Raw genomic sequence first — 27,579 nt, forward strand, 5'->3', positions numbered from 1 at the left:
TTTTAAGAAAGACTTATTAAAAGAAAAGATAGCCTATTTCAGAATAATGGAAAGAAATACATGGGTTAAAAGTGAGAAAGTATTTATTTTTTTGGTGCTGGAATGAACTAGAGCCTGGGCCTAGCATAGGAAATCATTCTCACACAGAGTTACACCCAGGACCCCTTTATCTATTGCTCATTAGTTAGAAGGAATGGTGAGCCCAATGGTCAGTGCTCACCAGATGCAGCCTCAGTGGCTGGACAAAGCCTGTGACTGAAAGAAAACTTGATGCTTCCCCTGCTCCCCTTCAGCTGCTGGACGTGCTGCAGCAGTACTGTATGGCTTCTGGCCTTGACTACCGGAGACTTGATGGAAGCACAAAATCAGAGGAAAGACTCAAGATTGTGAAAGAGTTCAACAGTACACAAGACGTGAACATTTGTCTTGTCTCCACGATGTAAGAAAACAAAACTGCATAGATTGATTTCTATATGGTTGTTTTTTTTTTTAACTGTTTTGGGATTAATTTTTACCAAATAGGTGTATGTTACTCTATTTTATTTGACTTTAAGAAGCAGTAAAAACTCTATCATTTGTAACTGGAATAGCAGTATCTTGAGTTTTACCTAATCTTTTATTTACTTATCATTCTGGAACTCCCCGAGTAAGGACAGGCCTATAAGATGAGAATGAATACACCAACGTTGATTCCCAGGAATTCCTGGACAGTGTTGGTGCCCTAGGGTCAGTACCATTGGACTCTTTGCTCAGAACTGGGCACTGCATCCTTCTCCGCCTTGTCCCAGCTGGAGCTGCTCCTGAGATTTTATAAGGAATAGATTTGTTCTTGCACCTACTTAGTGAATCTCTAATTAGAACCTTGTAAGGAAAATGTGTTCTTCTGAGAAAGATTTCAGCCAGTAGAAATACCCAAGGAAGATATTTGAGGGCATAATAAATACTTTGGCATTCTGTGTGAGACTTTTTAGGCTTTTCTCACTGTTTTTGAAAATAGAGAACTGTAGCGGGAGGCCGCTTGTTTGTTCCCAGCTGCCCAGGACCAAAATAATCTCAGAAATCTGTATTAATTGCAATACCGTTTGGCTAATAGGTTAAGTGTATTTCTGGCCAGCTCTTACATCTTAAATTAACCCATTCTACTAATCTGTGTATTGCCATTTCGCTGTGGCTTACCAGCAAGGTTGTGGTGCATCTGTCTCCTGCAGGCAGCTACATGGCTTTTCACCGACTCCACCTACTTCCTCTCTACATCTCTGCTTGTATTTCCCGCCTGGCTTTACTGTGTTTAACCACTGGTCTAAAGCAGCAGTGGTATTCACAGCATGCAGAGGGGAACCCATATCAGAGAACCTTTAGAAATCAAATGTGAATCGCACATGTGGAACTCAAGCTGAGTACTGAGATGCAGAGTCAAGCTGCTGTGGGGTGACTGGATTCTTGCAGCTGAGAATAGGGGAGAAGCTTTGAACTCATTTGCTGTGGATGATATCGAACATCCCTCACCTAAGTCCTTACATTGAAAGCAGTACATAGTGATGTAAATCCTGCCTTCCTTTCTTAAATTCTGTGACACTGAACAGAGGTTGTTTTCTGAAAACAGCTGACAGCTCTGGTCTCACTGTAACTGAACAGTCCCTACGTACCCAATGCACTGCATTCCTAGTGTCTGAAGAAAAATGTTTATTTTTAGGAATCCTATTAGAGCTTTACAAACCCATCTTATCATTTTATTTGCATTTTGTTCCCTGTGTTTTTTAGTCTTTTAATTCTTTATCACATTATTAAAATTTTTGAAATTATTTTTAAAATTAATTTATTTATTGTGGTTAGGCAAGGCTTATGATCTATCTTGCTGATCCTAATTTTTTTTTTTTAAGACTGGGGTCTCATTCTGTAGCCCCGTCTGGCCTGATGTGAACCAGGTTGATCTTGAACCTGCTTCTGCCTCCCACATACTGAGGTTAAAAGCATGCACCAGTACACCCAGCCCCTAAAATCTTTTTATTAGTTGTTTTTTTACCGTATTCAGTTTTGTACTTGGGGTTGCTAATCATCAGGCTGTTTCCTCAGGCTCTTGCTTCTGCTACATGATTTCTTCACATATTTTATAGTTTTTTATTTTGATTTCCTGGTGGAACTTCTTTGGAGACCAGTTGTCCTCCACTTGTGTGGTTTCCCTGTGTCTTTTATTAATGTCCTGACCAAGGCAGAAGTTCTGTGTGACTGAGTTCAAAAAGTAATTCTCTGCATAAGCCACTCCTTCTTTGACCTTTGCCCCCATCTGTATCTGTTAACTCTTGTCTTTTACTTTGTTGGGGCTATCACTGTTTTTTTTTTTGTTTGTTTGTTTTTGTTTTTGTTTTTTTTATTTTTTTTTAAATTTATTTATTTATTAAGGATTTCTGCCTCGTCCCCACAACCGCTTCCCATTTCCCTCCCCCTCCCCCGATCAAGTCCCCCTCCCTCATCTGCTCCAAGATCAATCAGGGTTCCCTGACCTGTGGGAAGCCCAAGGACTGCCCACCTCTATCCAGGTCTCGTAAGGTGAGCATCCAAACTGCCTAGGCTCCCACAAAGCCAGTACGTGCAGTAGGATCAAAAACCCACTGCAATTGTTCTTGAATTCTCAGTATTCCTCATTGTCCGCTATGTTCAGCTAGTCCGGATTTATCCCATGCTTTTTCAGACCTAGGTGGGGATGTTCTATTGGGATCTCACTGTTTTTAACTCCTGAAACGCTAACTAGCTTAGTATCCACAGATTAGCTTTTAGAGCAGTTATTAGACATGCAGTGTGCTCAGATGCACATATTAGACATGCAGTGTGCTCAGATGCACATATTAGACATGCAGTGTGCGCAAACGCACATATGACCTCTCCTTGCTGTGCATTTGAGTCTCCCCGCGTTTACCTCAGCTTCTCCATGCTGGGATTGTATTGTTGTCTTTTTTTTTTTTTTTTTTTTTTTGATTTTTTGAGACAGGGTTTCTCCGTAGCTTTTGGTTCCTGTCCTGGAGCTAGCTCTTGTAGACCAGGCTGGCCTTGAACTCACAGAGATCCGCCTGCCTCTGCCTCCTGAGTGCTGGGATTAAAGGCATGCGCCACCAACGCCCGGCTGTATTGTTGTCTCTTTTTCCAAAACTCTTTCCCTTTCCCACCTTTGTCCCCAGGTTCAAGTCTCTCTGGAATCTCAGGAGCAGCTCCAGCTGGGACAAGGCAGAGAAGGACGCAGTGCCCAGTTCTGAGCAAAGAGTCCAATGGTACCGACCCTAGGACACCAACACTGTCCAGGAATTCCTGGGAATCAACGTTGGTGTATTCATTCTCATCTTATAGGCCTGTCCTTATGTTAGAGCTAAACTGACCTGGAACTTTTGATTCCTGCTTCTGCCTCCTGAGTGCCGAGATTACAGTGTGCACTGCCATCCCTCTCAGTGGTTTATGCTTTTTAATGTGTTGTTTCCTTTTCTTTACAGGGCTGGTGGACTAGGTCTCAATTTTGTTGGTGCCAATGTTGTTATATTATTTGATCCAACTTGGAATCCCGCCAATGATCTTCAAGCCATTGACAGGTATTATACTGACAAAATGTAAATGACCTGTGAGTGCTTGTCATTTAAAACCACTCTGGGACTTTAGAGATTGCTTATAGTTAGAAAAGGTAGGTACCTTGAAAAAAATTGTATTAAAATACGACCCCAAACCTCTAAATTCAAATGGCCGGCTGCTCATAGCCATTTGTTTTCTACCTCCAAATCCTGCTCATGTGAATAAGACCATAATACCAACGGAAACTAGGACAGTTCGTTGCTGGTCCAGAACTTCTGCGGAAACTCCAAAGAGAGACTTAGCAGAGAGAAAACTGTCAGCCTGAGTGACAGACAGCTCGTAGGGTGTGGAAGCAGACAAGGGTGTTGCTCTTGCGACCTCATAGAGCGACAGGAGACTGAGGCAGCTTCCTCTGTGTACTTCATACACAGGCATGGTCTATGGTGAGTTCCTTAAAGGATGGTTTCACAGGTAGAAAACTGAGATTTAGGTCACTAAGTGGAGCCAGACAAGAATCCCAGGTCTTCATAGTACACAATACGAGAAGTAATTGAATAAACCTATTGCCTACACAGGGAACTAGACCATCTTTCCACTTTAATTCACGTGCCTTTTTATTTTAATTACAAAAGAGAAATTAAGAATTATGAGACATTTTCATAAAAGTAGCAGCATGAGAGAAAAGGGCCACAGGGAAAAACAGGCATTGAAGGAACTAAAATAAGGGTGAGGCAAAAATAATACAGCTCAGTAAGAAGGATACGTATGTAGTGAGCAAGAAATGTTATTAGAAATTACAGCTTTTGCTGAGATCAAACTCATCAGCAGATCTGAATAATAAAGTAGAGAGAGCGATGTGGTCTAAAGGATGTGCATTTTAAATCAAAGTGCAGTCAAATAGATGTAGAATATGAGTACAGAGAGAGGAAAGCACCCCCCCACACACCAAAAAAAATCATCTGTTTGTTCCAGAAATAAAAATAGAAGACTGAAGGATGGGAGGGAATTAACAATATATCTGAAGAACATTTGTTAATTTTGAAGGGCTGCCAAACACTTAGTGCAAATAATGGCCAAGAGGGAGATGAAATCTATATCTTTGTTATATTTCTAATTCTGAAGATAAAGAGGACTAAAATACCCCAGAGTAAGAAATAAGAGGATTTATAAAAACAAAACCCAAAAGAAAAATCAAGTTAACCATAAATGGGAATCAGCTTCATCTCTGCAGGTCAGACTTTTTGTCTGTGACTATAGCTATGACCTTATGAGAAAGAAAACTACTTTGTCTTGTGGTTGTGATCAGTGACTGACTCATTAGTGTGTAAGACAAGATTAAAAGCACCCTGACACCCGAGAGCTCAGGAGTGTACTGCTGTAGGCCAAGAGCAGTGCTCAGACTGACTGACATGGCCGAAGAAGGTTCTATGTAATTGTTGGTGCTAAAACTTATTGACAGTGTGGCCAAGAGGCTTCATACAATTATAAAGGAAAAATTCTCCTAAATACTAAAGGATGATATAAAAATATCAGTAGGTAAGAATTGAAACTCCATGTAATTTTAGAGAAGTGTCAGGATTATTCAAGAAGAAGGAACTCTCAGAATTTTTCTTTGCTTTCAGGAAACAATATCCTGATCAGTTCTCAAAAATTTTAACAATGATATTTTTAAATACTAGAAAAAATTAAGGGCAACAATTATAAGAGCGAGTCATGGGTGATCCTTCACTACTGTTTGAAAGCACAGGTGACTAGCCCTCATCCTCCACACAGTCTGCTTCTGAAGTTATATACAGGAACATACGATCTATTCAAAGTAATAGCAAAACCAGTCTCCAGACACTTTCCTTAAAGATAGACAGTGAACATACAAGACAGACTTTAGAGTAACCATCTTAAATTCTCTAAAAACTGAAAAAATACACAGAGAATTCTAGAAAATACTGGTGGGCAAAATGAGAAAGAATATCAGCAGAAATAAACATTATGAGAACAAAAGTACAAATATTCTGAACCTGCCATTCAGTTCTAGAATTAAAAGCTTCATTAGACTCAACCCTGACTTAAACAGGATGAAGTAAAAGAACCTGTGAGCATGGAGTCATAGTACTTTAAGATACTAAGCCTGAGAAAGAATCTTTTAAAAAGAAGGAAAAATAAATCTCACCAAAGAGACATATTTTCCTTTACTTTTCTTCTCTTTTCTCCTTCCTTCTCATCAAATAGACCTATTTGCACATTATGGAATTCTCAGCAGAGGAAAAAAAAGGAATAATAATTGAAAATTTTCCTGAGTTTGAAGGAAAATAAAGGAAAGAAAAAATTCCATGTTGAGATGATCCCAAAGAGACTTGTACCAAAACTTTTTCAGGCTGTCAGTAGATAAAAACAAAGCCAAAATCCTAAAAGTGGTAGGATAAAATGTAGGATATGTGGAACTGATCTCCACAGGCTCATCAGTGATTGTCTCAGCATAGACCTGGCAGCCAGAAAGCAGTGTGCTGGTGTGTTTAAAGTAGTAAATATGTATAAAGTGGAAATGAAAAGACAGCAGACAGTAACTGAAAGCTTTATGAAAGTCCATCAGTTTAAGTAAATCCATGGACAAGTACAAATATCAATAGAATTTAAATGTTTGTTTTCAATAGGATTCAAAAGGAAAATGCATAAAATGCTTATGAATCCATCTGTACATTTGTAATATATGTTTTTATATATTTTATTTATGTATATGTGTCTTATATATATAGAAACAACAGAGAGGAAAGGAATCAGTGTATCACTGAAAAAAAGATCAGTTAAAAATACAAAGGAATACAAGAGCTAGTTCCAGGACATGCTCCAAAGCTACAAAGAAACCCTGTCTCAAAACAAAACAAAAAAAACCACAAAGGAAAATCAATAGTGGAGGAAATCTGACAAAACAGTTAAACACAGCAAAGGCAGCTGAGCATAGTGGTACAAGTATTTAATCCTAATACTCTGGAGGCTAAGGCAGACAGATTTCTGTGAATTTGAGGCCAGCCTGGTCTACGTAGTGAGTTCAGAACAGCTAGGGAAAGGCCCTATCTCAACAAACTAGCAAAAGCAAGACCTCCTTTGTTTTTTTGTTTGGCCATAGGCAGATTCACCTCCCGGATCAAAAGACATAGATCTCAGAATAGATTAAAAAGGAATATGGGGGAGGATAGGAGTATCTGACTGCATGGTTTCTCTAAGTCTCGGTGTGGATTCAAGGATATGTGTAAGCTGGAAATGAAAGGCTGGAAAAAGATATTTCATGAAAATATTAACCAAAAAAGAGCAGAAGTATTGTGTTAATAGAATAAAAAATAGACTTTTAAGTAAAACCTGTTATAAGAATAAAAGAGGGACATTGTGAAATGATTTTTAAAAGTCAGTATGCCAGCAAGTTATAACAGTTACAAACAGAAGTATAACAAACATTGACTTCCAACCCCTCCAGCTCCAGTTAGAGAACTTCACAGCAGACGTAAAGAGAACACTTGAACAACATTGGAGACAAATCAGACGTGACAGATGCTTCTTCCAACAAAGCATCAACAAAGTGTGTTTCTCTCAAATACACATACAACATTCTCTAGAATAGCCCATATTCTAACCTGCAAAAAAGCCTTAACATGTTTAAAAATACTTAAATTGTTTAGTATTTTATTTTTCATTTGCAGTAGAAGGAAAAACTCAAATATTCACAATTATCTGGAAATAAAACAACCCACCCAAAACCCCTAACTGGTCAAAGAAGTGGCAGAAGAAATTTAACATATCTTTGAAGTGAATGAAAACATCATTCCAAATCTTATGGGATACAGTGAATAAGAGAGAAATTTATAGCTATAAATCCTTACTGAGAAAATTGGGTACGGGGGGGGGGGGAGACTAAGGAATTGCTGTTTGGTGGATAAGAAATTTCAGTTTGAAATGAGGAAGGTATGCATAGTATACATGATATTGGTTCCAAAGCACTGGGTCTCTTTTTTGCATTTCAGCTGTATGCTCAAATGATTAAGTTTATGTAGCATGTATTTTATCATGAAAGAAAAATCAAAAGAGTGGATGTGGTTTTTTTTTTTGTTTTTAGAAATAAGTACTAGTGAAATCACTGTAGGTCACTAAGTTCTCATTAGTTTATAATTTTAATTTCTTCTTTAAGGTTTTATTTTATGTGTATTGTTTGCCTGTATAAGTACGTGTGCACTCTGTGCATATGGTGTCCACTGAGGCTAGAAGGGGACTTTGGATCCCCTAGAATTGGAGTTACAGGTGATTGTATTCCAGTTCAATGGCTACCAGGAGTCAATCACTGAGCCATCTCTCCAACCCCGAATTTTAAATTAATTCCTTAGAAAAGACTGAAAGTGAATGAAAAACACAGTATAACTTAGAAAACTAGCAAGCAAACAAAAAAGCAATAAGAGAAAGTTATAGAAGAAATTATCATTATTAACATGACATAATTTAAGTTATTAATTAAAAGAATGGTGGGAGAGGACAAGACAGAAGAGTTTAAGAGGCAGAAAGATGCCTTTATGGTAGCATACACCTGTAGTCCCAGCACTCTGGAGGTGAAGGCTAGCCTGGTCTCTTTAGCAAGATCCAGGCCAGCCAGAGCTACGTAAGAGAGCTTGTCTTAAATAATAAATAATAATAATAATAATAAATCAGAAAGGCTTACTAACAACTAATGGCAAGTACTTTACTGAGTTACCACCCTAGGTCCTAATTTTGTACTTTTTCAATTATATCCCTATGACTTAACTATTCCACTCTCCCTCATAACATAGTGCATTTCCCTCCCCAACCATCTCCTTCCACTGAGTCTCTAGAACAAAGAGAAATCAAGACATTGACCTGTATGTTGTAAAGCAGTTCCTTTATATTTGTCTCTATATAGTAGAAGACTCATCATTTGTAAGTCCCTGTTTGATGGACCAAGAACTTGATGAAGCATAAGTACATGTATTCAAGTTTCACCCGTGGAGATTAAAAAACAAGCATTCTAACACAGAACACAAAACAGTGGACTACACACACATGAGGGAGGGAGAGATTTGATATTTTCTTGGATCCTTTTCTGATTTTTTTTTTACAGCCCCTTTATTCCCTTCTGCAGAAACAAGGTTTGCAGTACCCAAAAGTCTTTATGAGAGAATACCAAATATTAATAGTATTGACAGTGATCTCTCAAGTTCAAAATAAATTTTCCCCAAGTTATAAAATTTTTCAAGTATTATAAATAGTTAATAGTTAATAATTAATAGTTAATAATGTAAATAGTTATGTCTTGTCCATTTGCATCAGGAACTCCACAAGTGTTGAGGAATATGACTTTGTTCAGAGCATCAATAGAGCCTGTTTGAGAACCAGAGGGAGCAGACTGGTAACCACTGTGGCGAATCAGTATAAAGTGTGGTTGGTATCAGGGTCTGTATCACAACCTGACAACCTGGGGATTTAGGTAACCGAGTGATTGACTCAGACCCAGAAGATATATGTCAGTTCTTAAACCTGCATCCGAGAATTTTCAATTATTTTTAACAAAATTTATTTTTATTTTCGTTTTTATTCTTTGGGAGGGGTACTTTTTATTGTTTTTATTTTAGATAATCTTATTAAAGTGTAATTGCCATATTTGCATATAGTAAACTTGACGAACTTAATGTATACAGTTGGTAAATGGTGATGATTGTGTACATCATCACCATGATCAAGATAATGAATGTATCCCTTCCCCCACAGCCCTTCGTTCCCAGGCAGACATTAATCTTGCTTTTGCCACTATGGATCAGTCTACATTTGGAGGAATCCATAAGGAGGTCCCCTAAAAGAAAAAGCTAAATTTAGAAAAAAAAGTTTGGGGCAGTGGACGATGATATTTGTAACAGAACATTTTATATACCTTTTCTAAAGTATTCTCAGCAACTAATCTTTTATATGACTAGATATATTTGCATTATTACTAAATAACACCACATAACCTAAGCACGAGGTATTAAAAATGTTGTGATCGTCCACTACTACACATAGAAGCTGCCTCTTAAACTTCGGGTTGTTTCACCTGACGTCCTGGTTTTAATTTCCAGAGCATACAGGATCGGGCAGTGTAGAGACGTCAAAGTGCTCAGGCTGATATCCTTGGGGACTGTGGAGGAGATCATGTACTTACGGCAGGTTTACAAACAGGTGAGAATATACTTCATTCTAAGTTAGAAGTCAACATGGGTCTATTTTCAGAAATTAGGAACAAATTTGTATAAAGAACTTTTGAATTTTTACTCTAGTGTGTAATTTACTAAGATTATAAAATATACTCTTCCCATACACGTGCACAAAATAGAGTAATTGTCAAGTTCATTGGATTTTACTCCTGAAAGCTTCTTAAAGCAGTATCTCTTAAACCTTAATGTGCACTTTAATCACCTGGGGATTTGTTGACATTCAGGTTCTGATTAAGTAGGTCTGAGGTACAGCCCAAAGACTCTGCATTTTGTTTCCTCCTGAGTGCTAGGATTTAAGGCATGCACCACTACTGCCCAGGTGACTCTGCATTTTTAACTTGCTCCCAGGAATGCCAGGACTCAGCTAGTACACTGACCATGGTTTAAGTCATACAGTGAGCCAGGGTGTGATATGTGTACTATAGGTGAGTTTCCGGTGCACAACTAACAGCAGGAATTTCTTGAGCCACCTTCAAGCCTTAAGGGACCTCCTCTTTTTACTGTAGGTTGATATTCATGGGTTCTTCTGTATGTGCTGAGACATGAAAAAGATCGAGAATGCCTTGAAGATACAGAGACACCTTAGGAAACTGGCTGCAGAGATGCCCAGGAAATAAGATTGTGCAGCTAGAGCTTCCGCTGCTGCTGCTTGGTACTTGAGTGTTCATCTGAAATCTCATTGGCTCTTTAATATGTGTAGGATATTAATTTCTGTTCTCTTCATACTTATAAATAAACAGTTCTTCATTTAGGATTGCTCGTTTGAGAAGCTCCGAACTGAGGCTCAAGTTTAATTACAAGTATTAAATTTGAATTGCTCCCTGTATATTTGACTGGCATCTATTTAAGAACAAACATCTTTCACATGTGGTGGTAGTTAACCTAAAAATGATTCAGTCTTAAAACTCATGCTAACTTCTTCATTCTAAAAATAGGACCATGCGCAGCAGTTTGTATATTTTCTTAAATCATTTAGCTCTAAAGGAAATAGTTTGGAACTACTTGAGAGAAGTTTTTTTCTAACTTAACCACTTTTGAAAAAAATAGGCTATTTCTTAGGACCTGTAGTTTTGAGTTCTGTCTTAAACTGGTCATCAGTAATGTTTCCTTAACCATGTAAGTGGTTTTCAACCTATTATTATATGCACTTTTAGTTTTATCTAAAACGGCATATTATATACTGTAAAATAATATATAATAGAAAAATTTCAGGAAACTGTAATTTAAGTGTTTAGAACTTTGTATGATACATACAAAGATAAGGTAGCGATCATATAAAGAAAAGGTAGAACACATGGTTTAAAGATAGTTTGGAATTTGAAACAAGGATGCATATCAGGCATACATACATTGAGCCTCACATTCTTTGAGAAAAGAAAAAAAAACTAAGAACAAAAAAAGCTGTAAATATGTTGAAACACAGAAGGTTACTCAGGGCCCAGAAATTGTTTAAGGATCCTTAAAGACAGAAAAGAAAGAAACTCAGTGAAACTCAGCCAGAAGAAGAACACCAGAAAAATTAGACAGTCACTACCCCAAAAAAGAATTCCTGGAAACTCTGGAGCATCATGTGCAATAAGGTGGCTTAACGTGTATTTTCATCTGTGCACTGTGCAGCCAAGAGTTGTCTGTTCCCAAGTGAGAGCAACAGATAGAGATCCTGGAAGCAAACAAGTAAGACAACGCAAACATTTTGCTGATTACACAAAAAGTCACTCATCACCCAGGCTAAAAACTTAGACAATCTCTGCTCTACTTGAAACAACCATGGAGTAGGCCGAAGTGAGCGTGGATTGAAACGCACTAGTGACCAGGTGAAGAAAAGAAATGAAGAGCACCACGGAGCTGGATTATGGTTAGCAAATCTTAGTACCTGGAACCATATTACTTCATATCAAAAGCTATGTTTATACATGAAACTGTTCCTCTGTAGCTGCAACTGCACTGCAGGGACATCCGGAAAGATCTAAGGGAGAGCTCTTGTTTAAGGAGGACTTGGAATGGGGTATGCTGTGCTTCCATGCAGGGATCAGATAGTCTATGGTTTAAAATAATATTTATACAGCACCCGTGGTCCTTGAAATTTGGAGCATCATATACAATCAAGTTTGGCATTTTAAGATTTGCCTTATCTATATGTTGTACATAGGTATACCTATATATACAATTTATTTAGAAAAATTTGCAGAAGAATTGACTGAGCAGCTCAAAAAACTCCAAACTTGCCCCAATTCTCGTTTGATAACATTTTCTATGTTTGCCTTCTCCTTGTTGGAGCTATTACCTTTCTTGTTTCTCTGGGCCATTTGAAACTCACAGACTTATCATCTATGTGTATTTCCTCAAAGGTCATGTTTAAATTTTACACACTTACATTACATTATGAAATAGTTAGCAAATAGAGAATATCCATATGATGATGCTAAAATGATATATATCCACATATATCCTAAATTACTCCATTGATGGGGTTCTCAAAACTCTTGACAGTGGTGTTTCTAAGATTTTCATGGTTGTTGTCAATGAAATATTGTGGTTGGTAAATCTGCAGTTAGCTTGGCATCAGCATGTTTATTGTATAGTTACTTTAGATTTTAACATAAGTGATATAACAATTCTGCTAATAGTTTTTTATATTATAAGAAATATTTAATATGAAAGTTATCAAAAATTATAAGAATTTAAAAAATCTTCATAGAAATAGGTTCTTCTGGAGGATAAGGCATTAACTCTATATTTGACTATTTAATAGCAATGTTAAAATAAAATCTTCTTTCTATTTTGCTGTTTTAGTTTGCTTTGTGTTACTATAATAAACATCATGAGCAAAAGCCACTTGTGGTAGGCAAAGGCTTACTTGACTTAAATATACTTTTTAATGTAGTAATTTTAAAAGAAGAAAAATTTATTCAGATGTCAGATTTCATTATTAAACATAATAAAACATTTATAATAATGTAATCTTGACTCAGTATTTAAAAAACAGATAAACTAGGAAATATAAAATGCCTGCTTCAGCAAGGTGGCCAGATCATTATTTCACCATAATGGCAACATCTGCAGGGAAATTGAAACAAAATCTCCTCCTTAAGGCAATTCAGCCAACCCAACTAAAACTGTGTGTGTGCAGGGAGTGCCAGGAAACTCTGACATACTGCTGGAGCAAACATTTCAGAAATATCTTTTATTTTTCTGCTCTAGCAACTTCACTGTGTGGTGGTTGGAAGTGAAAATGCCAAGCGATACTTTGAAGCAGTACAAGGGTCAAAAGAACATCGAGGAGAGCTCTTTGGTGTCCACAACCTCTTCAAACTAAGGTCCCAAGGGTCATGTCTTACGAGAGACATCCTGGAGGTATGGAGCTGTTCTGTGACCTCTTCAATGATGATTTCAGTACAGTTTTATCATTTGGGAATTTTCAAATACAATTGGTGTCTCCTTGTCAGAGAAATTTTTTGTTTTCCTTAGCATAAATGCCTGTTTAGTATGTTTACTTTTAAAGAAATGGGAACTGAATTGTACCTCAAAGCCAAGGCTTTCTCGTGGATGCTGATAGATAATACACATCCATATATTCCATCCACGCATGAGATAGTACGGCCTCCACGGCCATTTCAGACAGACAAATTTATAGATAATACACATCCATATATTCCATGCACGCGTGAGATAGTACAGCCTCCACGGCCATTCAGACAGACAAGAGTTTATTATTCTGAAAACGGTTGTTGAAATTGAGAGCTAAAAAATTAAGATTTTCCTAAATAAACAAAACTGTAAAACATGTTTTGATTAGAAGTTACAAAATATTCCCTGAGATGTACTCTCTTGTCTCTTAGAGATTTTTGTTTTCTGTTCCCAATAAAAATTCCACACCAATATTTCAGACTCTTAGCTATGTTCCTGCTCAGCTTACAGATGTTTCTTATTCTTCAAATGAGACACTTACATGGCTTTAAAAATTCCTTAAGTTCGTTAATTTACCAGAACACTGAGAATATTGTCCTTTTTCTCAACTGATATTAGTGTAGATATGATAAAGCTCTGGAATATCATCCTTTTCCATCTCCTTCTTACATAGATGAGGAAACAGCCAACAAGAACTCCAGGCTATTTCCCTTGGCTTCTGGGACTTTGTAGTAAAATTCTTGACTGTATTTCATTTAGTAAGCATCATAAATATAGTTCAAGAAAAATTAATCCCTGTCTTTGAGCAATTTCTGTCCTGATGGAGATGAGATGGAGGGCATTTATACAGGTGGATATATGTACTGTGAGTGTTAAATGTAATGCTTGAGTAGTTGTTCAGGACGAGCACTGGGGAAGCTAGAAGACCTGTGGACTGAGCAGCCCAGTGACGTTCTGTAGTGGCTATAATAGGGAATGCACTGCTGACACAACCAGAGCTTGGTGATGCTTGGATGGTGGTGCCCTGTGCTCCGTCTTCACACATGAAACAGCAGCTGTGATGGCGGATTCCTGGGCAGATGGGACACTTGTGCTTCCCAGCAGTGTTTGCAGTGGAGCTGGACACAGCCACTAGTTGTCTATTTGTGAAACTGCATGAGTTTCTTATTAGGATGCAAAGCCACTTAGACTTAGCCTGCTTTGCTGTTACCTTTCTGGTTGTTTCACTCTGTATTTACAGCTGTTTATATTCTCCCTTGTGGACATTATAGAGAGAAGGCCAAGTGGAAGCTGGCATCATGACAGCCACGACATGGTTGAAAGGGGGACTTTCAGCACAGGAACTAGAAACAGTGAGTAAACCAGAAAACATGGCATGTGATAGTCTTTTCTTCTACTTCTTCCTTCATTTTTCAGTACACAAAAAATAGAAAGTTTTCTAAAATCTCAGAGGAATAAAGTCATAGGATGATGAATGAAATTAATTATTTAAGGTGCTCAATATTCATATAAACAAGTCCAGGAGCAGTCCCAAATTAAACACCTTCTGTAAGTGACCACACCAGACTATATTGTTTGTTTGTTTGTTTTGTTTTTTCGGGTTTTTTTTTTTTTTTTTGAGACAGGGTTTCTCTGTGTTGCTTTGGATCCTGTCCTGGAACTAGCTCTTGTAGACCAGGCTGGCCTCGAACTCACAGAGATCCGCCTGCCTCTGCATGCTGTGTGCTGGGATTAAAGGCATGCGCTATCACTGCCAGGCCAGACTTTTTTTTTTTTAACTGAAGAACAAGTTAAATAGAGAAATGACCATCAATGTGCATCTAAGATTAAACCCAAGTATCAAAATCATTCAGTAAATCAAAGCAAGTATTGTGTTGGTTTGAGTCTGTGATCTTAAGATCTCATCATATAGCCATGAAACCTATGTTGTTACCAGAGGCCATGTTAGATATAAGATAAAAGAAATCTACGGAAGATTTTTATTCTGTGGGATAATGCTCTTATACACTGTAAAGATTGGTCACTCGTATTGGTTTAATAAAATGCTGATTGACCAGTAGCTGGGCAGGAAATATAGGTATGGCAACCAGACTAGGAGAGTTCTGGGAAGAGAAAAGGCACAGACACAGTCACCAGCCAGATATAGAGGAAGCAAGATGAAAATGCCTTACTGAGTAAGATACCAAGCCACATGGCTAAACATAGATAAGAATTATGGGTTAATTTAAGTTGTAAGGGCTAGTTAGTAATAAGCCTGAGCAATAGTCGAAACAGTTTATAATTAATAGACGCCACTGTGTGTTTATTTGGTACTGAACAGCTGCAGGACCAGGTAGGACAGAAACTTCTGTCTACATTTTTATGTTGCTATTTTTGTTTTTGTTTGTTTTGTTTGCTTTTGAGATTTAAGTTTATGTGAACTGAGTGACCTTGAACTCAGGGGACTTGTTTTTCTTTACAGATTTTGTATTCTACCAAGTTGGATCAGGCTCGGGTTGTTAAGCTTGGTCACGGGTGCCTCTCCCTCTGAGCCATCTTGCTGGCCCAGGCTGACAATTTTTTTTTTAATGTAGATAAACACAAATATAAAATATTGGCAGAAATATCTAATTACTTTCTGAAGATATTAACAAATTAAGCTTTAATTTTAGGGAACTGAAGGTTATCCTTAACTTGGGTTATCATGGAAAGGGAACTGAATTTAAATTTGTAGCAAATTTTGTTCTTGAGACAGGGTTTCATATAGTCAAGACTGGCCTTGAATTTCTGGTGAAGTGGAGGATTGTTAAAAGAAGCTGCAAGAGTATGTTAAGGGTTCTCAAGAATTTATTTAGGTATAAAATAGGGGTAAACGCTCACTGATACTGAGGGATGTAGATGCCACCACTGATCAGCTGTCTTCATCCAGTCTATTCAGGGATGAAGAGCAAGCTGCCTACTCCGCTCTGGCCACCCAGGAGAGCATGAGAGCAAGAAAAAGCGAGATCCTCTCCCTAAGCTTATAAATTGTCACATCTGCAGACAAGTCTTGCCCTAGGACTCATAATCCCCAAAAGCCATTGGCTAAAGGGATCAGAATCCCACAACAGAGGATGGTCTTGAACACCTGATCCTCCTGTCTATTTCCCAAGTCCTTTGCTTTTCTAGCTGTAGGCATGCACCACTGCACACCACCCTTTCCCTCATGTTTTCTGATGTTTCTGACTGCTTTTTTATGTAGCCTGGAGACCCTGACTGTCAAGAATCCACAGAGGTTTGTGAGCTCTACGGTGACTTCAGTGATGACGAGACAGTGGGCCGCTCCCTCGGAAAGACGGCTGAACACAGAGTCTCTGACTCCAGTAGAGCTGCAGGCTCCTCAGCGCAGCTCACTTTGCTGCAGTGTGGATTCTCTAAATTGTTTGAGGCCAATTGTAAGTCAGTCCAGGATGGCGATGGAAATGATGCCTCCAGTGATGAAAGTTCTGATGAGCAGCCCACATGCCTGTCAGCAGAAGCCAAACAGGCTGCTTGTCAGAAAACTCGAGACTCTGTTTGTACTTCAGAACATCAGAAATCAGAGAACATCCAAAATCCTAATGAAAAATGTGGTTTTGATAAAAGTAAGAAGATTTTAGAACAGAACGTTTCTTCTCAATCTGATGATGAAAGAAAGTATCACAGTACAGATGGACATCATGTCAGGGGACAAAATGACACAGAGTCAGAAGACAGTGATGTCATCTATCCCACACAGTATCCAGCTCAGAAAGCCCCTAATAACCGTATACGCTTTAAGCTGCTGTTTGGTGAATCTGAAGATTCTGAAGCAGAAAACCCTGTGAAAAGAAATTGTGTTGCTGGTAGACAGAACAGTGGCAAAGGAAATGGACCCTCAAAACCCTTGAGTACTGAGAACATGACCTTGAAACTTGTTAGGAAAAGAAAAGATACAGATGATATTAGCGATGAATCTGATGACATCGACATGTTCCCCAAGGCAAGAATAAGAAAGCAAAGAGCTACTACTTCCCTAAAGTTTAAGAGAAAAAAGGAAAACAAAAGGGAGCCTTATCAGTCTCCTGGAAGAGCAAAGGAGGCAGAACAAGTGCACGCAGATGGGGACTGTAGCTCTCAGGTCATTGACGACTTCTCGTCCTCTGATGACAGTGTATCTGTCAGCCGTCGGAGTTCCTCTGAACTAAAAGATAGAATCAGTTTGTTCTCCAAGCTACCTGGCCCGGATGAGAAAAACAACACTTTTATATCAAGGAAGCCAGCAAGCTTTTTAAATGAAAGAGTTGTCAGTCAAGAGCAAATGTGTGACTCAATGGATAAAATATTAGGTAAACATTTCTCTAAATAACTTTTTCAGTCATATTTTAAGAGAGATTATTCAGCCAGCTGTAAAATAATTCTAAAGTCAGGATGCTGCATTGAGGCAATAATTCAGGATAATGAAGAAATAATGAAGTGGAGGTAAAGGAAAGGCCACCTACAGGAGGGTGGAGAGTTTGCTGTCTCCCTGTGATGCCCCTCCGTGTGGCCCACCCTCAGCACAGCTTCTCTGTGCCATAGAACCAGTTATTTTGATTCGTAAATTCCTTAGTATAAATTCCAAGTTTTCTCACATGGGTGTGTATTCTCTGATAGCGTAGTTCAGTCTTGTCCACTTCATCTTATGTAGTCTGTGTAATCTGCAGGAATCTTCCTCCATCCTTTCATTACCATGTAATTTACTTACAGAGTTTCCACCAGTCTGCATTTTGCTCAGTTTTCTCAGCAGTCAGACATGTTCGCCGACCTCTGTATTACCTGTGATTTACCTGTGAAGTATTTCAGTGGTCATATTATTTGTACGTTTGCATCTATAGTTTTTGTACTATATTTGTAATTATATATCTTAATATGTATATTATACATATACTCATTTGTATATGAATATACATACACATATATTTTATGTAGTTGTATGTGATGGTGAATATACCTCATGAACTATATTTATACTTCCATATTTATAGTGGTACTTAATTAGAAAGTTCTCTCTCATCTCCATTATATTTGAATATTATTTCTTTCATCTTGATCATTCTGGTCACATACAAAGACTGATTTAGTTATAATGTCCCATAATTGCTTATTTATTTTGTCTCCTACTACACAATAGTGAAGGAATGCGTTGACATGGTACCACAGTGAAGGTTGGAGGTGTATCCCAGAAGCAGAGCATCACGAAAACATTTTTAATTTAAGTTTTTTGTTTGTTTGTTTGTTTTTGACAAACTGTTCCATTTCTTTCCACTTTTACAGTGGTTACACTATGTCTAAACTGCCAGAGACTTTGGCTAAATTCTTCCCCTTTGGTTTCACTCCCTCGTGGTGTACAGGTAACTAGAAATTTCATGGTCCCTTTCAGTCCTCCTAGTGTCAGTGTCTCTAAATCATTTGCATCATCTGGACCTTCTTTTCTAGTAAACCTTTTAAGACATGTTGCAGAGGGACTTTTTTTTTTTCTGCTGAAGTTCATGTGATAATGGTTTGTGCCCTGAAAGCCAGTTTTGCTGGATATAAAGTCCTTGGCTCACATTTTGCTGAGTATTTTCAATATTATTTCTTTTCATTGCTGCCCAGTGGTTTCAGCAGACTGTGTTTGGTGTTTACTCCGAGTCAGTGTTCTCATGTGCAGATGTAGTTTCCACCAGTCTTTCTTTAGGAACATCATGCTGCATCAAGGGACTTGTTCAGCTGTTCCGTCTTGGTCACTGCTCTTGAGAATTGATCATCTCTTAAATCATTTTTATCTTTTCACTTGTTTGGGTTTTTGTCATTATCTATTTCCTCTTAATGTTTCTTCTAGATTAGTCTTCACTTACAAATGACATTTTCTTTTTGTTTTTATTTTTAATTATTTTTTTTTAATTTGTAATTTTTATTTATTTTATATACCAACCACAATTCCCTCTGCTCCTCCTGCTCTCCCCTCCTCTCAACCCCCCACCCCAAATCCACTCCTCAGAAAGGGTAAGGCTTCCCCTGGGGAGTCAAAAAAGCCTGACACATTAAGTTGAGGCAGGGCCAAGCCCCTCCCCCCTTCATTAAGGCTGATCAAAGCATTCACCATAGGGAGTGAGCTCCTAAAAGCCAGCTCATACACTAGAGATAGATCCTAATCCAAGCCACACCACTGTCACCCACATACAGGGAGCCTAATTTGGTTCCATACAGGCTTCCCAGCTGTTGGTTTAAAGTTCATGAACTCCCATGAGCTTGGGTCAGCTGTCTCTATTGCTATCTCGATCATGATCTTGACCTGCCTTGCTCATATAATCCCTCCTCCCTCTCTTCAACTGGACTCCAGAGTTTGGCCTGGTGCTTGGTTGTGGATCTCTGCATCTGCTTCCATCTGTTAATGGATGGAGGCTCTAATATGACAGTTAAGGTATTCACCAATCTGATTACAGGGGAAGGCCAGTTCAGACACCTTTTTCACTATTGCTAGGAATCTGAGCTGGGGTCATCCTTGTGGATTCCTGGGAATTTCCCTAGGACCAGGTATCTTTCTAACCCCATAATGGTTCCCGCTATCAAGATATTTCTTTCATTACTCTTCCCACTCTATCCCTCCCCCCAACTGGGCCATCCAGTTCCCTCATGTTCTCCCCCTTCCCCTTCCTTCTACCCACTCCACCACTATCCCCATTTACACAGATCTCATCTATTTCCTTTTCCCAGGGCAATTCGTGTGTCCCCCTTAGGATCCTCCTTGTTACCTGTCTTCTCTGGAGCTGGGGATTCTGATTTGGTTATCCCTTGCTTTATATCTAGTATCCACTTATGAGTGAGTGCATACCATGTTTGTCTTTCTGGGTCTGGGTTACCTCACTCAGGATGATTTTTTTTCTAGTTCCATTTGCCTGCAAATTTCATGATATCCTTATTTTTTACCACCGAGTAATAACCCATTATATAAATACACCACATTTTCCATATCTATTCTTTGGATTGGGGGCATCTAGGTTGTTTCAAGGTTCTGCCTATTATGAATAATGCTGCTATGAACATAGTTGAGCAAGTGTTCTTATATGATTGAGCATCTTTTGGGTATATGCCCAAGAGTGGTGATGCTGGGTTTTGAGGTGGATTGATTCCCAATTTTTTGAGAAATTGCCATACTGATTTCCAAGGTGGCCATACAAGTTGGAACTCCCACCAGAAGTGGAGGAGTAGTCCCCTTACCCCACATCTTCTCTAACATAAGCTGCCATCAGTGTTTTTGATCTTGGCCATTCCAACAGGTATAAGATGGTATCTCAGAGTCATTTTGATTTGCATTTCCTCATGACTAAGAATGTTGAGCAATTCCTTAAATGTCATTCGGCCATTAAGATTCTTCTGTTGAGAATTCTCTATTTAGATCTGTATCCCATTTTTTAATTGGATTATTGGTATTTTGATGTCTAGTTTCTTGAGTTCTTTATATATTTTGGAGATCAGCCATCTTTCAGATGTGGAGTTGGTGAAGATCTTTTCCCATTCTGTAGGCTGCCATTTTGTCTTACTGACCATGTCCTTTGTCTTACAGAAGCTTTTCAGTTTCAGGAGGTCCTTTTTATTGATTGTTGCTCTCAGTGTCTGTGCTACTAGTGCTATATTTAGGAAGTGGTCTCCTGTGCCGATGTATTCAAGGCTATTCCCACTTTCTCTTCTATCAGGTTCATTGTAACTAGGTTTATGTTGAGGTCTTTGATCCACTTGTACTTGAGTTTTGTGCATGGCGGTAGATACGGATCTATTTGCATTCTTCTACTTGCCAACATCCAGTTATGCCACCATTTGTTGAAGATGCTTTCTTTTTTCCATTGTACAGTTTTGGCTTCTTTGTCAAAAATCATGTGTTCATAGATCTGTGGATTAATGTCAGGGTCTTCAATTCGATTCCTTGATCCATGTGTCTGTTTTTATGCTGCTACCAAGCTGTTTTTATTACTACAGCTCTATAGTAGAACATGAATGAAATCAGGAATACTGATGCCTCCAGAAGTTACAAAGGACATTTTCTTAATGTCTAAGTCTTTCTGAGACATTCCACCTCTCATTTCTAAAATATTATAATTATGATTTATATTTTTGGGTTGGGGCAGGTGTTCAATAGAAGATTTCTCTCTGTAGCTCTGGCTGTCCTGGAACTCACTCTGGCTATAGAACAGAGATCTGCCTGTCTCTACCTCCTGAATGCTGCGATTAAAGGTGTGCACCACCACCACCTGGGCTGATTTATATTGTTAATTTGTGACTTCTTTCATGGTCTTAAAGTGTTCTGACATCAGTCTTTTTTTGTGAGTCTATCATTTACCTGGTTTTGACATGTCTGTTTTGTGAGCCGGTCATTTCTGACAGGGATATTACTCTGTTGCTTGTTCTTTCTTTGCTTATAATTTTTGGGATTTGACCCAGATAATTCTTTCGATCTTATTTTAGGGGAAATTATTCCCCTGCTTAGTGCTGAATCCTGCTTTCCTACACACACTGATCACCTCCCCATGTTGCTTCTCTTTGCTGGGCTCTGGCTGGGAATTTTTATTATATAGTTAGCTTGGTAATTCTCCTGAGGCCTTCTTACTGTAAGACTTCTGATCCCTTCAGTCCTAGTGAGCAGAACACCTTCCCTCTGGGTGACCCTTTGTGCCTCCCATCAAATGCCTGTTGGCTATCCTGGGATCACCTGTTCTTAGGTCTGTCACATGCTACACCTCCCTTCTTCCATAAAACAGATGTCAGTACTGTACAGCAGTGATTCTCAGCCTTCCTCACACTGCCGCCTCTTAGTGCGGATTCTCGTTGTGGTGACCTCCAACCATAGCATTATTTTCATTGCTATCTCATAACTGTAATTTTGTTACTGTTACAAATCATAATGTAAATACCTGTGTTTTCTGGTGGTCTTAGACGACCCCTGCGAAAGGGTCATTTGACAATCCCCCAAGGGGAGAACCATAGTTTTGTCATTGGCAGATTGCCTCTACTTGATTGTAATTTAGGGATCATGGAAGTGCCCTGTCATCTAATTTTGTTTTCATGTGGTCCATAGGTGTCTACTTTTGTTGTCTAGTTGCTTTTTTATTTCACCTGGGGATTCAGAGGGAATGAACAACCTTTGTTCAGAATCTACTTAGTGGTTATGAGTTAGCATTGCTTTATGAGTGTCTGTCTTATTCCCCTTAAGTCATGTGAAGAAAGATGAAATAAGGTGCTACATGCAGCTTGTTAACTTTTATTTACCTCTGCATTAGGCTTTCTCTTATGGATAAGACCCATTTAAAGTATCCCCATTATATCTGTGCATCCTGGTCCCATTACTAACTCAGCACAGGACTTTGATTGGATTGTTTACTCCAGTGAAATTAGAGGGCTAAGGATTTGTTACAAACGCTTTTAAAAATGATCACATGAGGTTTTTAACGGCAGGTGTCAGCAGTTGTTAGTGGTATTTTGTGTCACCTAGAGATGTTTTCCTGGAAACTTTTAATTACATGATGTCGCAGTGTCTAGTGGTTTGTGCTTGGTGATTGCTGGAGAGTTCAGGGCTAAACCAGTAGAGTGTTGAGGTCACAGCTGAGGTTCATTGCCAGGGCTGTTTGAGAAAATTTTTACAGGCCTTACTTCCAGCCTCCTCTTTTATGGCTGTAATTTCAAAATAAATTATTAGAGCCTAGAAGCAAAGCAATAAAAAAAATACAGCCACATTTAAGACTTCTTTCAGATAAAAAGCTATGAGTTAAAATTTTTTTTCATTTCCTAAAAAGCTCTCATCTTGACATTCTCTGGGCATGTGTACAAAAAAAGACAAAATACAAACAATAAAGCCGAGCACCACCAACCAAACACAACTTTCTGGTCATAAACCCCATGCTCTCGTCCATCACTGCCACCAGGGCTTTCTTAGACCAGCAGATAAGCCTAGAGCAGCTCCTTAAATGTGCAAGAACAGTTTGAAATTAGCAAGGAAGAAAAATCTATACAGGACCATTAACCATGATTCTCACCGACAAAAATCTTCATTTCAGATTTAAATTTAAAAATTCTTACTTAATTTCAGCAATTCTCATATTGATAACAGTAGAAAGTCATTTCCAGGTTAACCTGAATCAACATATTTGAATTCCTTTTTCCACTTACTTTTTAAAATGTTGTGATAGTAACGTGATCTTTTAAACATTAAAAATAAAGCAAGCCATTAAGCATAGTTGCTTATACCTGTAATTTCAACAATACTCAGGAGGCTTAGAGAGGAGAATTACCAAGAGTTCAAGGCCATCCTGAGCTGCAGAGTAAGCTCTTATCTTAAGGAAGCACAAAGATAATAATAATTTTAAAATACAGCAAGCATAGCCAGATGTGGTGGTGCACACCTTTAATCTTAGCAATGGGGAGTAAGAGCCGGGCTGACTGAGTTTGAGACCAGCCTGGTCTACATAGTGAGTTCCAGGTCAGCCAGGGCTACTAAGTAAGGTGCTATCTTATAAAGAAAGAAAGGGAGGGAGGGAAGAAAGGAAGGAAGCATAAGTAGGAGGCTAAGACAGAAGAATCACGGGTTTGAAACTAACCTGGGCTGCATAGCAAGAAGGTCTCAAAAATAGAGGGAGTAACAAAGCAGGTATATCCTGTTCTTAGTGTGCTGTGGATAATTAGAGCCGTATTGCATCATAGTGATTAATCATGTAATAAACATGTTTGCCTCCTAGGTGGTGTTCAGGAAGTGGCATATATCCACTCAAATCAGAATGTGATTGGATCAAGCAGAGCTGAAAATCACATGAGCCATTGGGCAACACGTGATGTATTTGAGTTGAAACAGTTTTCCCAGCTTCCTGCTAATGTAGCTGTTTGCAGTTCTAAGGTAAGAAAATTTAGTTTTTATTTCACTTTTCACAAAAGTTTCTCAGTAGGGTCCTTTTTGATGTTTTTCAAGACAGGGTTTCTCTGTAGCTTTGGAGCCTAGCTCTTATAGACCAGGTTGGCCTCAAACTCACAGAGATCCGCTTGCCTCTGCCTCCCAAGTGCTGGGATTAAAGGTGTGTGCCACCACCACCCAGCTAATAGGGTTCTTTTTATGACCTCAGAAGTAGCCGCTGATTCTATTAGGAGACATAGAACTAAGTGTGGAAAAGCCATATAGCATTGTAATAGTGACAGTCACAGAAGATGTTGGGATTGTGTGGTGGCTTGAATGAGAAGGGGCCCCATAGACTCATGTTTGAATATTTGGTCCCTGGTTGGTGGAACTATTTGAGAAGGATTAGGGGGTGTAGTCTTGCTGGAGGTGTATCACTGTGGGCAGGCTTCCCAGAGTATTCTCTCTGCCTTCTGCTTATGGATCAAGATATGAATTCTCAGCTACTGCTCCAGCACATGCCTGTCTGCCTTCCTGCCTCACGCCAGGCTCCCTGCCGTGATGGTCACAGATTCTAACCTTCTGAAACTCTAAACTCTAAATAAACTCTTTTTCTTTTATAAGTTGCCTTCATCTTGGTATTTTATCACAGCAAAAGGACAAATTAAATGACATCTGTAAATTAAAATGACCAGTAAAACTGAGTTGACTAATAGTTATCCCTTTTTAAAAAATATTCCTATGTCCCCAAATTCAAAACAACCTGAAGAGTTACACAAATTAAATCATAACCCCCAACTACTTCTGCTCCTATGGATATGATTAGGTTTCTTCAGGTTTTCTTCCCCATCTAAAAGACACAGACACAAAAATCTAGCCTCATACAGACTTCTATGAAGGATTTTCATAATGTTAAAGTAATAAAGCCTGGATTTTCCTGCTTAAGATTACTGCTGCATGGAAATAAAGACTTACATGGTTGTATTTTTTTGTTTATACATGGTCATTTTCATCAAAGATTTTTAAAAATGTTTTTGTTATTGTATTCATCTAAAAGCCTACTGTTTCTCGTTTTATAGGTCAGAGTTAAAAGTGCATGTTGCATGTAACAGTGATATAATGTAGTGTTGCTTTTAAGAGTGAAGCTGGGGGAAATCTCTCTGAACCTTCCAACTGTCTTAATTTGATTCAGATTGTCTTAACAGTAAATCGAGAGTGTAAAGTTAAACTCACGACCAGGGAAATGTGAACTAAAGAGCAGTGACTGGAAGAAGGGTAGACTGCAGCACGTGGTTAGCACGTTCTACATAGACATCTTACCGACAAGACAGTGTGAGATTTCCAGTGGGTATAACAGAGGAGACAACCGGTATTGTCTCAGCTCGAGTTTGAATGATCTTGTTGACCAGATGCTGAACAGACACAAACCACCATGCTGGGCTGAGTGTAATGGAGTGAATTCACATGCCAAAAAAAGAGGGGTTATACTCCAAATGCTTTAACATTGAACATGGGGCAGACAAAGACTACAGAAACAAAAAAATACCAGTCTTAGGAGAATCAAAGCTTCTCATAGCATATAATTTGAAGGCAGTTTGTCATCTGAGATTTGTGTGTGTGTGTGTGTATGTGTGGTGTGCTTGTGTGCATGTGTGTATAGAGGCCAGAGCTCTACGTGAAGTGCCTTCTTCCGTCTCTCTCCATCTTGGTTTTGAGATAGGGTCTCTCTGAGCCTGAAGTTTATGGATCCCGCTAGACTGGCTGGCTGTTTATTTCTATCTCCTCTCTTTTTCCCAGGCACCGTAATTGCAGACACAAGTCTCAGGGTCCTCATGGGCTCTGGAGATCCCTTGCTCCTCAGGGACTTTACTGACCCATCTCCCTAGCTCTTCATCTGGAATCTTTTCATGGGGTGGGAGAGGCTGTTAAATGAGCTAGGGAAGAGCCCATCCTCCTACAGTATCCATAGAGTAAATGTAATGATGGGTTTTAAAAGGACCCAGTTTAATATGCAAATTTAGGTTTTTCTTTTGAAAGGAAGCAGATACTGTTTTTTGCCCTCCCGTTACCCTTTTGTGTTTTTCCTATCCCTCTCCTTTTTAGACAACATCCTCTGCTTGCATATCCCTTTCCTACCTCCGTATTGTGTATTTACATTTTTATTTTATTAGAGTCTCTGTATGAGAGAAAACATGTAGTGTTTGTCTCTCGGTCAGGCTTATTGTGCTGCATTCAGTAAGAATCCCCTTCAACCCATTTTCCTGCAGGGAACATAATCTCATTCTTTCCCCTTGTGTATATAAACTTTATTTTCTTTACCCTTCGACCCATTTTCCTGCAGGAAACATAATCTCATTCTTTCCCCTTGTGTATATAAACTTTATTTTCTTTACCCGTTCATGAGTTAGTACATCTCAGCTGGTTCATGTCTTGGCTGTTGTAGATAGTGCTAGAATGAACATGGATGGTCAAACATCTCTGTAGTACACTAGAGTTAAATGAGATAATTTACTGGATATTGGTCACACGGAGAACGTCACAGTTAACACAGTTCATCTAAATGTGAGCTTGAAAAGCGTCTCCCACATGTAGAAATAGTAAGCAGCCTCTTCAGAGCCATCTTTAAGAAAGATGTGAAACGAGAAATACACCTCCCCTCTAACGCACTTTGACTTCAGCGTTTTATAGGAACAGTCTCATCTGAAATCCTGTCTCTGCATAGTTTTCATAATGAGATTCATCTCCTACCATGAAAGAAGCAGGTATCTATCCTGTGAGGTTTCTGTTTTCATTATTTCTAAAACTTCCCATAATAAATTTTGGTCACATTTTTCCCCTCCCCCAACTCATCCCAGGTCCCTCTCTCTTTATCCACCCTACTTCATATTATTTTTCTTTCTTTTGTTTAAAAAAAAAAAAAAAGGCCAAACCAAGCACACACATACGCAGACACCCAATAGGCCATGGAGTTTGTTTTGTGTTGGCTAACTGTTACTGAGCATACGGCTTCCCTGGGATGTGGTCAGTACGCCCAGTGTCATTGCTTTGAAGAAAACTGATTTTAATTCTCCCAGCAACTGTCAATAACAAATTGATTCTTGGTTGGGGGCTGTGGTGGTTTGAATAGGAATGGCCCCCATAAGCTCATATATATGAAGGTTTCTTCATTAGGGACTGGCACTACTTGGCAACAATTAGGAGGTATTTTCTTGTTGGAGAAAGTGTGTCCCTGGAGTTGGGCTTTGAAGTTTCAGAAGCCCAAGCCAGGCCGAGTGTCTCTCTCTCACTCTACCTGCTGCCTGCAGACTCAGATTTAGAACTCTCAGCTCTGCAGCACCATGTCTGCTGTGCACCACCCTGCTGATAATTGGCTAAACTTACAGAACTGTAAGCCAGCCCCAGTTAAATGCTTTCCTTTATAAGAGTTGCTGTGGTCACGGTGTCTCTTCACAGCAGTAGAGCATTGACTAAGATGGGGTGGGGCATGGTGCCCACTTCCTTTCTCAG

The 27,579-nt window shown here is 38.9% G+C and overlaps 1 protein-coding gene across 1 annotated transcript in view; it reads left to right on the forward strand.

The window, feature by feature from the left end:
- The window catches only part of LOC121443395 (DNA excision repair protein ERCC-6-like 2), an 83,429-nt gene that overhangs the window by 29,758 nt on the left and 26,092 nt on the right, over positions 1-27,579 (forward strand). The window contains exons 11-17 of the mRNA XM_041645151.1: positions 294-439; positions 3,480-3,575; positions 9,657-9,756; positions 12,993-13,145; positions 14,471-14,551; positions 16,420-17,524; positions 23,924-24,078. Coding sequence (XP_041501085.1) covers positions 294-439; positions 3,480-3,575; positions 9,657-9,756; positions 12,993-13,145; positions 14,471-14,551; positions 16,420-17,524; positions 23,924-24,078 — 1,836 coding nt within the window. The remainder of the gene's footprint in view (positions 1-293; positions 440-3,479; positions 3,576-9,656; positions 9,757-12,992; positions 13,146-14,470; positions 14,552-16,419; positions 17,525-23,923; positions 24,079-27,579) is intronic.

The sequence above is a fragment of the Microtus oregoni genome, unplaced genomic scaffold (assembly GCF_018167655.1).
Source record: "Microtus oregoni isolate MIOR12 unplaced genomic scaffold, Mior012 000105F_ref0000443, whole genome shotgun sequence".
NCBI classification, from domain to species: domain Eukaryota; kingdom Metazoa; phylum Chordata; class Mammalia; order Rodentia; family Cricetidae; genus Microtus; species Microtus oregoni.